Source organism: Miscanthus floridulus, chromosome 8, assembly GCF_019320115.1.
Source record: "Miscanthus floridulus cultivar M001 chromosome 8, ASM1932011v1, whole genome shotgun sequence".
Lineage (NCBI taxonomy): Eukaryota > Viridiplantae > Streptophyta > Magnoliopsida > Poales > Poaceae > Miscanthus > Miscanthus floridulus.
Genome location: NC_089587.1, coordinates 204,163,534 through 204,179,120, shown reverse-complemented (window position 1 = coordinate 204,179,120; position 15,587 = coordinate 204,163,534). Strand labels below are relative to the sequence as shown.

At 42.3% G+C, this 15,587-nt stretch overlaps 1 protein-coding gene across 2 annotated transcripts; it reads left to right on the top strand.

Annotated features, from left to right (window-relative positions):
• Positions 1–161: 161 nt before the first annotated feature.
• On the top strand, positions 162–11,559 carry LOC136477971 (uncharacterized). Of its 2 annotated transcripts, none has more exons than XM_066476275.1 (15): positions 162–420; positions 848–997; positions 1,476–1,542; positions 1,648–1,755; positions 1,970–2,054; positions 2,466–2,520; positions 2,775–3,152; positions 3,749–3,808; positions 6,427–6,525; positions 6,609–6,719; positions 7,111–7,182; positions 7,267–7,383; positions 8,468–8,617; positions 10,013–10,113; positions 11,024–11,559. In XM_066476275.1, exons 1-15 carry the CDS (start codon positions 298–300, stop codon positions 11,349–11,351), a joined length of 2,004 nt encoding a protein of 667 aa, XP_066332372.1. In that variant the 5' UTR covers positions 162–297; the 3' UTR covers positions 11,352–11,559. The 2 variants fall into 2 exon arrangements, with proteins under 2 accessions (XP_066332372.1, XP_066332371.1); XM_066476274.1 differs by having other exon boundaries at positions 163–420; positions 839–997.
• Positions 11,560–15,587: the final 4,028 nt, after the last annotated feature.

Here is a 15,587-nt window from a genome sequence, read left to right as displayed (position 1 = left end):
ACTGTGTTATTCGCAAAAAAAAAATTACGCACTTCGTGAAAATATATCCGCATTCGGTTTCACGGCCAAAGTGTGCTGGAACACGGGGATAAAATTACTCATTATTAACACTCATCAAACACATCAAAGGCAACACGCCAACAACACGGTGTTCGCACTCAAAAAAAAAAAAAAAACACCAACACGATGTTCTCGGACACGCCATATCAGCCCCCAAAATACTATTCCAGGCTTCGGCAGTAAGAAGAGTTGGTTGGGATTGAGCAAAAACCCGAGATCGCACCTCTCCGGGTGGCGATGCGTGGAGGAGACGTAGCAGCAGCGGAGGCAGGGTCCCCACGCTCGCCGGACCTCTACGATCTCTCCGACGACTCCGACTACGCCGCCGCCGCCGCCGCCGCCGCCGCTTCCGACCGCACGGTACTGCCGCCACCCGTGATTAACTCGATGCTACCGCCGTTTATCTCAGCTTGCTCCCCTGCGCGATTTAGTGGCGGCACGAGCGGTTTCATCGTATCTCAGCTTGCTCCCCCGCGCGATTTAGGGGCGGCACGAGCGGATTCATCGGTTAGGTCATTGGTTCCCGTTGGGGGTGGGGTGGACTTGGATTGCTTTACTCTTACGTTGGGGGGTGCGTGGAGTACTCTTGTTTGATACTAATCACAGCTGCAGTTGCCCTCTCTCTGTATGAAATTGGATTGTAGTGGATAGTACTACTACTTGCACTTAATATAGCCTCTGGAATTTTGTTGGTTTCATTGGGATGTGTGTTGTGGCGAGGTATAGGCTACCTGTGTTCTCCCTCTAGACCGAACTGATACCTGTTTGGTGTTGGAAGGCGATGCAGACTGATCCGGCGGACAGAGGCTCAGAGGAGACGGCGAGGGTGGATGTGGTATATGAGAAGGAGCGTGTGACTATCCACCCATCGCAGTATGGCTCCGGTCGTATCAGCGGGAAGCTGCGCCTGTTTCTGCAGCAGGGATCATTGTTCCTGGTGAGTCATTCCAGCTCATCTCCCTGAGCAATTAGCGTTCACATACATACGTGGTTGATTTTTATATCTACATATTCACTGAGGAAATCGAACATTTTGCTAAGAACATAATGACAGCACTAGCAAATACTCAAGTGGGGTTCATATGGTAGCAGACATGTTAGTCTCCATATCCTGATGTCAGGCCTTTTGAGTTTCTTAGTATGGTGAATAACATTGCTAAATGAACCATTGTATTTTGGTCATTATTGTCTGTGCTAGTAACTAGTCACATGCTTCTATTTCTATCTCATGTTTCTCATATAGTTTCAGCTATATATGTGATATTTCACTGGCACAGTTTACATTTTGAGAACCCACAGGGCCTTATTGCTTAATTGCTATATGGATATAGATTTAGCAATGATTCATGCGATTCCTTTGTTGCTCCCTTTTTATTTTCGTCCTTTGTTGTTGTTTTGATCAATATTTATGACAGAGTTGGGAGCCAAACGAAGGAGCCGACTCTTTGTCAACCAGTTCAGTCGGTGTGGAAATAGAAAAATGTATGCCAGCACAGTTTGTTTGTTTGTTACTATCATTAATCATCTGGCATTTGGCAATAAGGACAAGATTATGCCTTACTCTCTAAACTTCGTGATCCTACGCAGATAGAAATCTGTACACTATCAAGGCCTTGCCTTTAAGTGATGTACGCTTCATCCGTAGGTACACCCCAACATTTGGATTGGACTACATAATAATTGTTCTCTCATCAGGTGAGATGTGCTAGTCGTTTGTTCTTCATATCGTTAGTTTGAAACCCCACATGATTAAATTGCTACTGCCAATTGGTTCTGCTCTACCCTGTCGACACATAATAGCATTTCTGCTTCTTCTGTCTAGATAAAAAAATCATTTTATGCACATGCTGACAGAAAATTAGAGAGAAAGGGATCATGTTCATTTATTTTTACCTACTAACTTTTGCAGGCCTGGCTTTTCCTCCATTCTATTTCTACAACGGTGGAATTCGTGAATTGTTTGCAACGCTGAAGCAGCACGTCTTCATTATCAGGTTTTCTTTTCTGTTTTAATGGTTCTAAATACATATTAATAGTGGTCCATTGTTTCATTTATATTGCCCATAAACTATCATTTTGATTTCTCCATATGGAAAAATAATGTTACTTCCACTAAAGTGGCTGAGTGTTCTTTGTATGCATGAATCATCCATATAATAAGGCAAATAAATTATACCACGTGAATCTACACTGAAGGAGATAACTACAATTGTCGAATTAGCAACCTATGTATAGAGTTTGTTTAATTATGAGTTTCTAGCATCAACTCATTCAATTGAAAGGTAATTAAGTTTGAAACATTGGAACTTTTCAACTATAGTGACCAAAATCCTGATTGCAGACCTAATTTCCTTATGCATTCCCCCCTGAATGTATGATTCAAATGTTTTCTCTTCTGTTTCAAGGTCGGATGACGATCCTAATGTTTTTCTCGTCAACGACTTTCAAGATCCCCTTCAGGTGTGTTATCGTATTCTAGTTCTTTCTAGCCAAATAAACCACTCTCAAGTCTCAACTCATCATTGAACTGAATTCTTATCAACTGGAAGAGTTTGTAAGTATACCTGCCAAATTTTGTACAGTGGGAAATCTTTTCTTGGTTAAGTTTGACCTTCAATGTGAAGTAACTTAGTCTGTTCTCTGAAAAATTCTCTTTCCTGACGCAAATGTTTCCCAGTTTGAAGACTGATTCACCTTACTTGGTCACATTGCAGAAAAGCTTGTCGTCCTTGGAGCTTCCAGGAGTAGCCTCTGTAGCAAATGCCATGTCAAGACAAAATTCACTCAGTTTTGCTGGGTCAAATGATGAGTCCAGACATGGGGCAACTTCGAGCATGTCTCAGTATAGCTCAAAGCAAAAGCACAAATCAAATGACCCAGGTCGTGATCTTTCAATTCAAGTCTTGGAGAAATTCTCATTGGTTACTAAATTTGCACGAGATACTACATCAAGCCTCTTTCGAGACAATAGTGGTGCTCATGCTTATGGACGGCAACAACATGAATACATTTTGGACAATAAAGCAACTGATAAACATAAAAATCAGTATATAACACCAGAAAAGGCTTCTACACCCTCGGCAACAATCGAGGTAATGCATCTTGCATTTTATGTGGTGTAGTATCATTAAATTATGACTGGAAGGCATTATTTACTGCATACTAAATCAGTACCAAATCTTCAAATCTGTTGTGCATTTGTGTATTTGATCCACAATTTGGCACAATTACATTGCCAGTCAGGATCAACGGACCATCTGATATTTCTAGTTCAAGACCACCATAGTTTGATCTGGAAACTAAACCTCTGATCACCCAAGTCATCTGTAGGCTTGTAACATCAGTAAATTAGATAATTTACCTGAGGTATATTGGCTAACTGGGGATAGTTGTCACCTAGCCAAATAGGGGGTAGTTCTCACCTTCTGCATATTAATGCTACTGTGGAAAACTGGAAATATTTCCAGGGGTCAAGTTTTTAACATCTATAAATTATTTATAGAACATTTGCTCACAGTTTAGTTGCAAACTATGAGTTCACAAAAAACTTTTAAATGAAAACCATTACTCACTTGGTTTTGTCTTCTGACCTTTGATGCCCGCTGAAAGCTTTAACTGATTAGCCTTTCATGATTGCAAAATGCATATTCATCAATGTGTAACATCAGCTTATCCACTCTTTTGGCAGTCAGATCCATTACCTCTGGTATGGGGAAAACAAAGAGATCACCCGTTAAGTGTCAAAGAGGTAATAACTCCTTGATTTCTGATATCTTCGCGTTCTTCATTTCAACATATTTATATTTCTTTATTTATATATGTTTCTTTAAATTGAATTCATTCATGACATTAGAAGTCCATGCTGTAGTAATTCAAAATTTTCATTTTTAATACTTTTTTAATGGGAATTACAAAAATATACCCTGTTTCAATGAAGTTACAGAAATAACATGATGTCGCCCCTTGGAAAACGAGTTTCACTAAAATCGCCTAGTGGGAAAACAAAAACATGATTTTATAAAAAAAATAGACGTTTTCTGGGAGAAAGAGTTTAGAAATTGGCTGTCCAACAAATGTTTTTTGAAAATCGGCTGTCCATGAAATGAATTCCAGGAAACGCTGGCCAAATTTGAAAAAAAAAATCTTCATTGCCAGGGTAGCCACTGCCCTGCCTCCCCTGGCACCAGTCCTTTTTGTCAGTCTGACAGGTGCACCGCCGTGCCATCCGCAACACCTGCCCTCAACGCCAACCGCCCCCACCAACCCCCTGCCTCCTCAGGTGCCAGACCTTTCCAGCAGCCCGTTGGCAGCGCTGCGTCGCGCCGGCCACAATGCAGGATGCACGGCCACGCTGCACCAACACCCGCCCCCATCAGCACCCGCACAGCGATCCTGCCGCTCTCCAGCAGCCGCAGCTTACTATGCCGCCGCCTGGCCGAGGTCCAACGTGGAGAGGAAAGTGACGTGCCCGAGGTGTGGTCCTGCACGACCCTCCGTTAGAATTCTTTTTCCGACCAAACGATTTCTTTAAATCGTACTCCGGCACTATGAAGTTCCAAAGTTGTTCCCTGGTAAAACAAGTTCTGTGAACATGTCGGTTTTCTGTTGTATACCTAGATCTTGTTTTATGGTAGTGCGATCACTATCTAATTTCGTTCAATGGTTGAACGAGATTTCAGTTTCGCTTTACCAACGGCCAACGTCATATTATTTTTGTAATTCCGTGTATCCATGGTATATTTTCTGAATTTCCATAAAAAAAATGTATTAAAAAATAAAAAAAAAAATCCATAGTTATTCTGTGACCATAGCAATATGAATTATTAGTTTACTTCTAGATCCATAACTGAGTCCATCATCAAGAACAACAACAACAACAACAAAGCCTTTAAGTCCCAAACAAGTTGGGGTAGGCTAGAGTTGAAACCCAGCAGAAGCAATCAAGGTTCAGGCACGTGAATAGCTGTTTTCCAAGCACTCCTATCTAAGGCTAAATCTTTGGGTATATTCCATCCTTTTAATTCTCTTTTTACTGCCTCTACCCAAGTCAACTTCGGTCTTCCTCTGCCTCTCTTCACGTTACTATCCTGGCTTAGGATTCCACTACGCACCGGTGCCTCTGGAGGTCTCCGTTGGACATGTCCAAACCATTTCAACCGGTGTTGGACAAGCTTTTCTTCAATTGGTGCTACCCCTAATCTATCACGTATATCATCGTTCCGAACTCGATCCCTTCGTGTATGACCGCAAATCCAACGCAACATACGCATTTCCGCGACACTTATCTGTTGAACATGTCGTCTTTTCGTAGGCCAACATTCTGCACCATACAACATAGCAGGTCTAATCGTTGTCCTATAAAACTTGCCTTTTAGCTTCTGTGGTATCCTTTTGTCACATAGGACACCAGATGCTTGGCGCCACTTCATCCACCCTGCTTTGGTTCTATGGCTAACATCTTCTTCAATATCCCCGTCTCTCTGTAGCATTGATCCTAAATATCAAAATGTATCCTTCCTAGGCACCACTTGCCCTTCCAAACTAATCTCTCCCTCCTCCCGAGTAGTAGTGCCGAAGTCACATCTCATATACTCAGTTTTAGTTCTAATGAGTCTAAAACCTTTGGACTCCAAAGTCCTCCGCCATAACTCCAGTTTCTGATTCACTCTTGTCCGGTTTTCATCAACTAGCACTACATCGTCCGCGAAAAGCATACACCAAGGGATGTCCCCTTGTATGTCCCTTGTGACCTCATCCATCACTAAGGCAAACAGATAAGGGCTCAAAGCTGACCCTTGATGTAGTCCTATCCTAATCGGGAAGTCATCCGTGTCTCCATCACTTGTTCAAACACTAGTCTGTCTCCATAACTGAGTCCATGTAATGCATAAATTGTGAGTTGTGATTGTACATTGAGATGAGTCCAAGATGAGGTTTCTGGTATATGTTTTAGCATAAAGTACAATTATCATTAGGACAACTAAGTTTCAGGCAAACTTGATAAGCATGTCCCCCGGTGCACCTCTGGCTCAAGACTCTAGGGGTATACAATTTTTATTTTTAACTTATGGCTTGCATTCCAAGTAAACCTTTAGGACAGTGATATTCTAACGGAACTATTGCCCAGTAATTTTCAAAACATGCTTTTACTGGCAGAAGACCTAAATTCTTGGATTAAGTTGATATGAATAACACAATTTTTTTTTGAAGGTATATATACATGGACCTAAAGCTTGTCTGTAGTATTCAGCCCATATGACTTGTCCCGTTTTAAACTTTTTTAAACCATCTAGCAATATCTCTTTTGTCAGTATCAGTTTTCCTCTTTGAAATCTTCTGATGTTTGCCTGAAAAATCTTTGGACAGTGGGCAGCTTTCTTAGATCCTGAAGGTAGAGTCATGGATTCAAAGGCACTGAGGAAAAAGGTTTTCTATGGGGGAGTTGATCATGCTTTGAGAAAAGAGGTCTGTACTTAACACTTGATCTGACAGTTTGTAACTAGCGAGACCTGTTTTTCTATAAATATATTCTGATATTGGACATATAGGTCTGGAAATTCTTGTTGGGGTATCATGAATATGATTCAACCTATGCTGAGAGGGAATACCTTGCTGCCATGAAACGAGCAGAATATGAAGCCGTAAAATCTCAGTGGAAGGTTAGTCAGTGTTCACAAGTGACCCATGCTGGTATTACATGTTCCCTTCCACAGTATGTTGGCATTACATTATTTAGTATTTGCCACATGGTTTGGTGTTAACTCTGGACGTATTTTAAGAATCTGAAACTTTCGGGAGCCTGGGCATCAGTTCCCTCCTTGTTTAGGTCCTTCGATCATCAAGTAGGGGGTTTCTGGGTATATCATGTCTATGGAGTAGAGCTTCAGTTTTCAGAATGAAACGCTGTCGTTTTTGGGCAGCAGATAGGGATCTGTTCGATGCATTTTCTTTAGCTCCTCTATGTTGGAACAATGCTTTCACATTTTGGGACATACTTTACACTTCATTTACTCAAGTATATGCATGATTTTCCTTGATACCATTCTGCAGAGTATCTCAGCCACCCAAGCTAAAAGATTCACCAAGTTTAGGGAAAGAAAAGGCCTAATTGACAAAGATGTGGTATAAATAATTTCTCTTTTCTATTTGCCATTCTGCACTACACTGTTGTATCTTAACTGATGCTTTGATATTTTCTCTATCAAGGTGAGAACAGATAGGTCCATTCCCTATTACGAAGGAGATGACAATCAGAATGTTGTAGTTCTACGTGATATTCTGTTAACATATTCCTTCTACAATTTCGATCTTGGTTATTGCCAAGTAAGTTTTTTGTCTTGCACAACATCCATGTAAAATGATTTAAGCTTCCTGTCATTTCTGTGGGAACACAAAGTACACTGTGTCTGTTGGCTTCTACTCCCTCAATTCTCTTTTACAAGGCACAGTTTGACATGACACAGTCTCCCAAATTACACTTTGACCATTTATTTATTTTATATTATATTGTTTATACGTATAAACTTATGATAATCGGATAGTGCATTTGGTTACAAATCTAACTGTATCAAGTTTGTATTATAATGATAATTAAAAAATGTTAGCTAAATTATTGGTCATTAAAGTTTGAATCTCGGTGAAGGGCAGGCCTGGTGCAAGCGGTAGAGTCTTACCGCCTGTGACCGGAAGGTCCCGGGTTCGAGTCGCGGTCTCCTTGCATTGCACAGACGAGGGTAAGGCTTGTCACTGACACCCTTCCCCAGACCCCGCACAGAGCGGGAGCTCTCCCTTTTTTTTAAAGTTTGAATCTTGGTATGCGTGTGCGCCTTATAAAAGAGAATGGAGGGAGTACTAGTTATGCTAAGTCACATCATAGGGCTGATGCTTGAATAGATTATTAATGCTTCTTTTTTTCTCAAACATGCAGTAGAGCTGTGTATCATTATATTTAGAAGGGGTGGGGGGAGGGGGAGAGCCCTTACGACACACTCATACCATGCAATAGATGCTGAATTCTCACGCTCTTTTTAGACAATGAGATCATACATGTACACACAATATTTAAAACCCTTCAGATTTGTTCATTGTTTAGGTACTTCCGCTTTTAAATATACCACTGCTGCTGCTAATTTGTTTACTGTCAGGCGTACTAACAAGAAGGAATTTTCCAGGGCATTTACCTTATTTCTGTTATACTGAGTTACTGACTTCTTCAATAGCTTTGTCGATAAATTTTTGTTTGTTCTTTTATATGAACCCAGTAAATGTTGATGTAATTTTCTCATAATTTACATGATATACAGAGCTTATCGTTTGTGGTTCAAATGCTCAACTTGAAATTTGGAGTCCATGTTATTTTTTGGCTGTTGTCTTCCTTTTACTATACTACAATGTTGGTGTATTCCAGGGAATGAGTGACTTTCTGGCTCCCATACTTTATGTCATGGAGGATGAGTCCGAATCATTTTGGTGCTTTGCTTCCCTGATGGAACGTCTAGGCGCCAATTTTAATCGTGACCAGAATGGCATGCATGCTCAACTACTTGCATTATCCAAGGTATATAACATATTCATCTGCCAAGTGCTGAGTGAGCAGCTAGTAAGCAGCATCATGTTGCTCCTTTTCCATTCTCTGATGTTGCGTGACAGATTCAAAAGTTTGTCACATCCTGGATTAGGGAGACGTGCAGAACGTGGGGGGTTGAGGGTGTGTGACTGAATGGATGCCAAACTGCACATTTGAGATTGGGCACACCGAGTATGGCAGCGCCCAATCTCAAGGCCTGGAGGAAGATGAGGATCTCTCCTGATAATTATTGCTTGCCTTTGATTGATACATCTCATGTCCTTATATAGAGAGGCTTACTTGATGCCTAAGCAAGCTGGCTAATCTTATCTCTGATCCTAACCCTAATGGGCCTCTCAGACCGCTGATGCTATGCCATCTGGGCTTCCTGACTATCAGGTGGCCGGGACTAGCACATCCAGTCCAAGATTTGTAGTTGTGGCTTGTGGGCCAACGTGGTATGATGGTCCCCCTGGATCCCATGGAAGCAAACCAACCATGATATCACGGTCATTGCCCTTCAGTAGTAGTACCGCACAGGAGATCACATGTTCCTCCACGCACATAGTGGCGTGCAGATGGACTCCGAGATGGGGATGTACTCCACGCCTTCATGCAGATCCAAGTGATGAGATTGTAGCTGTCCTATCCGCTGAACTTGACCATGTATGCACAAATCTATTAGTGGGGACAACTCGCATGCAGCAACCACCACTCCTCAGGGAGAACACGAGCTTGTAGATTCCATTGCACAAACGCTTGTTTCCATGGCCATAGCGGAAGCATCGGGGACAACGATGCAGACAAACAAGTTCATGGAAACACCATGTAAGCTACGAACCAGCAGCTGCTGCAGCGCGGTGCTTGATCAGCCAGAGTCTCACATGATGCGCTGCCCGCGCCTGACGCTTCACCATGAATCCACGTGCAACCTGTAGGAGGGGTGGTTAATCTTATCTCCTTATATAGAGAGGCTTACTTGACGCCTCTCTAATCCTAACCCTAATGAGCCTCTCTTAATGCTGATCTTAGCCCATAAGGCCTAGCTGACTGCCTGTGTCGCATTATCATCTCAACAGAATTTTGCTTAGCTGACTTACGAGTGCAAACGTGCTAGTTCCTGGATTATGTCTATACTGTTCTTATGTCATTACGTGCATTCATCTGTTCCTTCTCTGGAATTGAGCCTTCATATCATGGAAATATCATTGTACAGCTTGTTACAAAATTTATTTTAAAATGCCAAGTCATTAAGATCTGGAACCTTTCGCATGCTCTTGCATTCGAAATTTCAATGGTTTGACACTTCAGTATTTATCATACCATTGTTACTTTGATTAACGCCTATCAGCTTAGTGGGCTAATTTTTTTTGTTTTGTGCCTCAGCTTGTGGAGCTTCTTGATCCTCCATTGCATAACTATTTTAGGCAGAATGACTGCTTGAATTACTTCTTCTGTTTCCGCTGGGTTCTTATACAGTTCAAAAGGTAATATTTTCTTTCTCTTTTTAAGTTGCGAGTGTTTTGCATATGCATGTGACACCAGTTTGTATTCCATCCTTGAACCATAGCTTAGTTGAAATGTTTCCTGTTTCTGTCACTGTGCTACGTATGGGTGGGGCAGGGATTCGGGGGTTTTCTTAATCTGCGTGAGAAGATCTTAACAAAATGCCCGGAGCCTGTCTTACCCCCCCCCCCCCCCCCACCCCACCCCCCCACCCCACCCCTAAGGTCATCTTTTTTCTGTCACTGTAGTACCTACCTTCAGACTAATTTCCCTTTTATTTTATCAATTTTCTACAACCAAATTCACGGACCAGTAGTGTTCCAGACTAATTTTCCTATGCTTTTTTTACTGGAGAGCTGCATGTCTTTGTGAGAATAAGTAAAAAAAATATCAGCCAGTTAAAGGAACCAAATGCAGTTTATTTCAAAGACCAAAATATACTCTGCTCAAACTTGTCAGACTTCCTAGCCCTTTTGCTATGCCTGTAATGCACAGCTGTGCTTCATCGGCAATCTCTCTAATCACTGTTTGCTATAGGGGAGGAATCATTTGCCTGGCCATGGATCATCAATCATGATGTTAGTAAATTTGTATTACCTGCTTGATTCGTGGGGGAAAAAAAACACCTAGGTTTTGCCGGTGCATAGCTAAAATTAGGTGAGTTCAGACATGATCTAACCACATGGCAGGTCTTTTCTTTTTCTTTTTTTCTTTTTTTTTTGGGTGGGGGTGGAGTGGTTGGAAGGGCTTATTTTAACTAAGCAGCAGATCTATTTTATCTAGCCACGAGCAGTTGACCAATTATGTAAATTGAAGAAAATGTGTCTTACCAGTCAGGCATCAGGTCTCATTTTTTAACTCTGAGATGGATCAATTTCTTATGGATCGCAGGGAGTTCAGTTTCGACCAGATCATGCTTTTGTGGGAAGTTCTGTGGACCCATTATTTGTCAGAACATTTCCACTTGTACTTGTGCGTAGCAATCTTGAAAAAATATCGTCAGCGGATAATTGGGGAGCAGATGGATTTTGATACCCTCCTTAAGTTCATCAATGAGCTCAGTGGTCAGATCAATCTTGACCGGGCTATCCAGGACGGGGAGGCATTGTGTACTATTGCAGGAGAAAACGGGGCTTCCTGCATTCCACCTGGAACCCCACCTTCAATGCCCATTGAGACCGATGGTGGCCTGTATGTGCAAGAAGACGAGGTCTTGTGAGATATCAGCAGCGACCCTAGAAAATAATTGCACAGAAGCATCACAAGTTTTTATCCTGTAGTGCTTTCGTCGATGTCATAAATGTGATCCGTTGTAAGGTTATACCAATGGAAGAATCATGAAAACTAGAGTTGTGTGTGTATATACTCCCTCGATTACTTTCACTTAATAGATATGGATTCTGTATGGAACCCCAGGTTTTACCTCAGCTAACATCTGTTCTGCCACCCAACACTTGTTTGGCCAGTTCCTGTGTTACAACTTAGGGGGTGTTTGGTTCTTTAGTCGCTCCTAAAATTCATGTCACATCAAATATTTACATACTAATAAAGAGTATTAAATATAGATTAATTACAAAACCAATTACATAGATGAAGGCTAATTTGCGAGACGATTTTTTAAGCTTAATTAATCTGTCATTGGCACATGTTTACTGTAAGATTCGTCTCGCAAATTAGTCGTAAGTTATGTAATTAGTTTTGTAATTAGTCTATATTTAATATTCTATGCATGTGTCTAAACATTCGATGTGATAGAAATTTTAGGAGCCGTGATAGAAACCAAACAGGTTCTTAATTGCTAAAGGGAGTTTATTCTAATACTCTTCCCGTCCACAAAAGAATGTAATTATGAAATCTATGCCGATCAAATTAGCTCAATTTGATTAAGTATTGGCATTTATGTTTCCAAATAATTTTTTTGAAAATATATTCTATAACTAATGTAACAGTACTTATTTTGTACAAAATGTTAGTATATTTTTATATAAATTCAGTCAAAGTTTAAATTGTTTGACTATTTGAAAAGCGAGAATTGTATTCTTTTGTAGATGGAGGGAGTACTTTGTTACCTGTACTTCAGGCTCTTCTAAATAAAGTTAAGATGGTATTATAGTTTGTATTTATCACTATATCTCCTCTGAAACCCTGCAAGTAATGAGACCTGGGTATAAGTTTATTTCTTCATTTTGTTCTGATGCCTTATTCAGTCTTCGTGATGAGAACGGTTAAACTGGAAGTGGTTTGTGCGGAAAGCCTGCTAGTTTTGTTTGTGACGTGAGCTTGGATGCTTCCTGCACCAGCGTCTCGGCAAAATAATTTGGTCCCGAAATGCGGCTTGAAAAACAGATTTGCAATGATGATGCGCGTACCTTTTGGGAAACAAAACAATTTTGCGTGCTCATTTGCTCGTTGTGATAAGGGTTTCAAGAGCTTATTATTAAACTTCTTTTGAGTACCTTGAAGACCAGAGCGTCTGGATTATATTTTTTAAAGCAGTACAAGCGGTCATTAAACTTGCATGACGGTATCATTTACGTCTCTAACTCTAGAATTTTGATACTTGGGTCCCTAAACCTGTATATGACGGTGTCACTTTGATTCTCAACTCTTGAATTTAAATATTTGGGTCCCCAAACTTATACAGCGATATCATTTGGGTCCTTGAACTTGCACCTTAACACATAAATGGCACTGACGCTGCATGCTAATTGTGTATTGACGTGCAAGTTCTGGGCCTAGATGACATTGTCATTTAAATTTGGAAACTCAAATATCAAACTTTGAGAGTTAGGACACCACCATCAGGACTTAAATATAAAAATTTGAGAGTTAAGGGTGGAGATGACACTAATGTACAAGTTTAGGGCCGCTAGAGTATTTTACTCATTCTTAGATGAGTGACACTGTGACAGGATGTTGAAGTTGCACTAAGCAAATCCGGCCTCCCTCAAACCTGACGCTTTTGCCCCAAAAGTCCTCAATCGAAAAAGAAAAAGAAAAAGAAAAAGAAAAAGAAGAGTAACTCGGAAAGATTGCACAGGTGGTGCGGACGGAATTTACCACGAAACTTGCAAACGACAATACGAGGCCCACCACGCCACGAGCCAAATGCCGCGCATGGTTTCTGCCTTTCAGGAGCAAAGCTGGAGTCAGATCTGTTGGTCTGTCCAGGTGACTACACGGTAGCTGTCCATCGGTCCATCCATGAACCCCGACATCAAAGAAGCAATCAAGCACAACGCGAAGACAAGATTAGGTCCTTGAGACCCACGAACCATTCTCTCTGCTCCTTCTGTTGTCGTGGTTATTGGTAAATGAGGAGGAAACCAGGCGACCATATCCCTTGTTCACGCTCCATGCCTCCATACACATGGCTCTCTTGTGAGGTTGGTCGCCATGGGAAACGTGGGTGCGCAGCCAGGATCTACTCCATCCATGGTAGTCTCTTATTCACGCTCCATTTCGAGTTTTCGACTTGCGCGTCATTGTCGTCGCCGCGTCGTTCTCCAGTAAGCAATGGCTATGGTCGACCTTCCGTCGTCGTCGTCGTCGTCAGATGTGCTGAGGTGTAGAGTTCGTTCAGAGAGCGATGATAGTGACAGACATGTTGCAAACCTGCAATGAATCCACAATGATGTTCAAAAGATGACACTACAAGTAATGAGTAATCTACCTGTACATACGGCGAATTAGTGGCTTCGCTTGTGAGCTTCCACCACGAAAGACGAATATGCTTTGGTTGATTATATATACACACTGTATCATTCGAAACTATGGATAAGAAGAGGGAGAGAGTGACGATGCTGCACATTCCAAGGCGGTCCTTAATCCAAGGACTGAGTTGCGCACACACTCGTGCACAAGCCTGTAGGAAGAGCAGCTGAATTCTACACTACCTTTTCTGAATACTGACAGTGCCATACGTACTTGTCGATACAACTTGCACCAAAAGGTACCGATGCTAATCAAGTAATCATTCATGCCTCTTCTCTCTTCTGCCGCCTGCCGGCCATTGTCTGAAACTCTGAACCGCCAGACCTTTTTCTGAATAGCAGAGTTGCTAAAAAAATTCAATCAGTACTGATATCCTTGCAGAGCATCTGATGATTGGATATACCATGTAGGCATGTACCACTGGACACTCCGTTGAGTTCTTTACGAATTGCACAAGGGCAGGTCCAACTCGAGGAGTATTACGGGAGAGATTAGAGTAGCATTACTCCTACTCCAGAGCGGAATGCCGGAAAGTGAATTGTGACGACAGACAGAGGCCATGAAACCGAGTGGGAATAAAAACGGAATATTACCGCTTCTTTTTTGTCTCCCTGTGGAATGTGAGGTCAAAGGATTGGACGGCGAGGTATAATGTTGCTGCATGTGCAGAATTCCACTTGTGAAAAGGAAGTACCTGTGCCTTGATGGTCGTGTGATTATTTAGTGGCTACTGCTAGCACTTGTCTCTGGGTCTGGAGTAGGCCGCGACGCCAGGCCTACCCTGATTTGAAGCCTGTCGGCCATGACAATATGCTGTGATCTCTGATGCAGCAGCATAAACTTTTATACACATCTCAACGCCTCTAATACAGCCGTGATCCGTTTCACACTTCTCATCCTTCCCAATTTGACTAAGCCTATGCGACTATGCGAGCATTCGGCCCGTTTTGAATTAGTAGCCACTTGCTGACATAGTGACTTGTGCACATCGGAGCCTTTGAGTGTTTAGTTTAAACTTGAACTGTACCCCATAACTGAATCTGAATCTCCCCCGTTTCTGAATCCGACAGCCGCGCATGCGTGCGGTCACCGTCGCCGTCGCTCGTCCATCGGCTCACCCATCAACCCCCAGCTCTGCTCATCAGCGCCCCCATGCACTCCATCTCGGCGCAACAAGATATGACAGGCGGGGCCCACGCAGGCGGCGAAGCAGGCGTGCAAGCGGGCAGCTTTACGCGCTGCGACGCAATGATGCGTGCGCGGGAATATCTCGGCCGTTGGCGCCTGGTTTAAGTAAACGCAATAGTCGCTTGGGCTTTAAAAGCTTTCCTCTTTCCAGGCGTAGTAGTGGGGCTAGCGAGTTTAAAGATCCAACTGGTCTCTCCGTGGCCCAACAAACCTGGGCACAGCTTCCTCATGGACATTCCATTCGTTGGGCCATGCCATCGCCACGCACTCGCCCTGGCCCACCCACCGCCTCACCTGGCCCATGCTTTTCTCGCCCACCCGGCCACCCGGCAACGGCACGGATGAAAAGGGAGAGCAAAAGGGAGCTTCCATTGTTAAGCCCTAATGATGAGGAATAAGTGGAGGAATTACTTGGGATTTGTAAAATGTAAAGGACCCTTTCAGTTATGCCTAGCTATGGCCCCATATAGTCCTTTTGTCTTTCAATTAAAATAGACCAACCAAGAGGACATGGACTTGAATAGCTGTATAAAATATTGCAATTCAGCTTTTC